Raw genomic sequence first — 2,650 nt, 5'->3', positions numbered from 1 at the left:
GTTTTTGGGGGAAAAAGCATTCTAAGTCCGTTTTTTAAGTGTGTATCAATTTTGATACACACGGCACAAATGAACAAAACAGTGTCATTGAAAATATTCAACTTCTCTTTAATTCAACTTGAAAAATTATAATAAAACTTAACACCTTTATAAAAATTAAATAGTGAATATAAACATAAACATATATTATAAGTCTTTTCAATACATCAAATAACAATGTAACTATAAAAAAAATTAACGATTTGACTTAAGAGAGGTTTTGTGTAAACTAAAAAAACAATCATTACAAAAAAATTTATTTTCACACCCAGGACATTTTTGTTGTACTTGTTTAGCATGTTTTACTGCATAAGACCTTCCAAATTGTTTAGAAAACATTAAATAGCATCTGGAACACCTTCCTCTTTTTTCATTTTGCTGTAATTTATGTGGTAAATTATCAATGGGCTCATTTTTGTCCTGAATTTTTTCTTCTATAAGTGACAACACAATTTTCTCTCTAAATTCAGATATATTTATTTTATTCTTAGTTACTTTTTGGAATAATAAATGAGCATTTACAATTGCAGTATTTGTTAACAATTCTATACAAACTTTTCTGTACCATTTAATTCCCTTTCTTATAGTACTAGCATATGATGCCTTTTGGTCACTCACATCTATATATGATTTAGCTTCATTGTAATCGACTACAGCAATTGGTTTTGAAGTTTTAAGACCATATTTTGTACTAACATCTACCATCATAGGCTCATGCTTAGTACTAAGGAACAAGACATCTCTTTTATCATTCCACTTGGCTACTATGACACCAGTATTACTTTCCATTGCTTTTATTTCATTTTTTTTTAGTATAGAATTTAAAACTGGTTTAGGATTGTTTTTCCGATTCCTGCGTAACGTACCAACTAAATGTGTGTTTTTATCTAACAATTTATGTGCTAAATCAACACTTGTAGTTATCAGTATAAAGTGTTCGGCCAGCCCCTAATAATGGTTTCATTAACTCAAGTACAACACTTGTAGCAACTTGTTTTCCAGGTTCTTTTTCTTTGCCACCATATATTTTTATATGCCAAGTGTAACCTCCTTTCATACACAATTTAAAAAGTTTTATACCATACTTGAGCCTTTTTCCAGGTATGTATTGGCGAAAATTTAACCCGCCTCTAAAAGGTACCATTGTTTCATCGATGCATACTGACTCATCTGGTTCATACATTTTATGGAATTTATTATTCATCATATCTAAGAAAGGATTTATTTTATAAAGTCTGTCAACATTTATGAATTTTCAGTGTCTGAGAATTGAAACATGGAAAGAATAGCTCTAAATCTATTTTTGGACATATATTTACCAACAAATTTTTTATATAACAGCTTTTTTGACCAATAATCATTCAATGATGGTTTTTTGTCAAGGCCCATCCATATAATAAAACCAATAAAGCACTTCATTTCAGACAAATTCACATCAGTCCACTCATTCAACCTACTGAAATCTGAAATAGATTCATTGACTATTCCAGAAACTATACACTGTAATGCATACTTATTAGTTTCATTAACTAAATAATGCATGATTTCATCATCAATAAATAGGTTGTAAAAATTTATTGGTTGATAATCATCAAGTTGCTCAATACAATAATTAGAAATACCAGAAGGAGCAGTAAATACTAAATTTTTTAAGTTTCCAGTGACATTTCTCCATTCTAATGCTGTTACAACTGACTCAACTAGGTCTTGTTCTTCATCTTGCTCATAAATTGAAGAGTCTAATGTACTTGATTGGCTAGGTGATAATAAAACCACTGAAGGTTGCATATAAGTAGAAGAACTGTCATCATTACATCTATAAAACAATAACACAATAACATTACATCTATAAACCAATAACACAAAAACATTACATTTTTTATGTAAAATAAAACACATAAAATATTCAATTTACCCATCAAAAATATTGTTTGCAAGAAAGGTATTTGCATTTTGATCTAATATATCACCTGAATTGGCCGGATCAACATCCATATCATCCCTGTAATACAGATAATAAATTGATTTATTATAAATAATAAATACCTATATTATGCATGATAGTTATATAATAAAATAGGCTAATATAATATATGCGAGACCATAAAAAAACACGATTTACCTATCTTATTTTTATGTTATAGTTATAATAATAAAAATACTTACTCTGAAGTTTTATTGTCAATATCAAAATCCGGGTCATTATCTGAATCATCATATTCTGAAACACTACTGTCGTTCAACCATTCTTCAATTTGTTTCCTTTTATTTGTTATGTTCATTTTTAAAAAAAATTTGAACTTACTTCTTACTATTAATCGAATAATTCGATTCAAATTGAAATAGTAGTTACAATTAATAAAAATGATAAGTACGATATTATTATATCATATCAAATTATCATCTTATTCTATAAAATCGCAAGAAAAACAGCTGATCTATAGAGAATTCATGGAGGATCTCATGGTTGAAAAAATTAAACACCGTTCCGTTTCCCCAGTCCGCCAGACCAATCCCGTCGATTCCCTATAGCGCGACCAATCGCGTACCTTCGCGGCGGCGGCGGCGGTCGGTTTTTAAACGTTTTCGAAAAATGTTACGCTTTTTACGC

General features: G+C 29.2%; 1 protein-coding gene across 1 annotated transcript; it reads right to left on the bottom strand.

Annotated features, from left to right (window-relative positions):
- Window positions 1-234: 234 nt before the first annotated feature.
- Window positions 235-828, bottom strand: LOC132932580 (piggyBac transposable element-derived protein 4-like). The gene has a single exon (XM_060998960.1). The coding sequence runs from the start codon at window positions 826-828 to the stop codon at window positions 235-237; it is 594 nt and encodes a 197-aa protein (XP_060854943.1).
- Between the last annotated feature and the right edge of the window lie 1,822 nt (window positions 829-2,650).

This window comes from Metopolophium dirhodum, chromosome 1 (assembly GCF_019925205.1).
Source record: "Metopolophium dirhodum isolate CAU chromosome 1, ASM1992520v1, whole genome shotgun sequence".
In the NCBI taxonomy this organism is placed as follows: domain Eukaryota; kingdom Metazoa; phylum Arthropoda; class Insecta; order Hemiptera; family Aphididae; genus Metopolophium; species Metopolophium dirhodum.
This window is presented reverse-complemented; position numbering and strand designations above follow the sequence as displayed.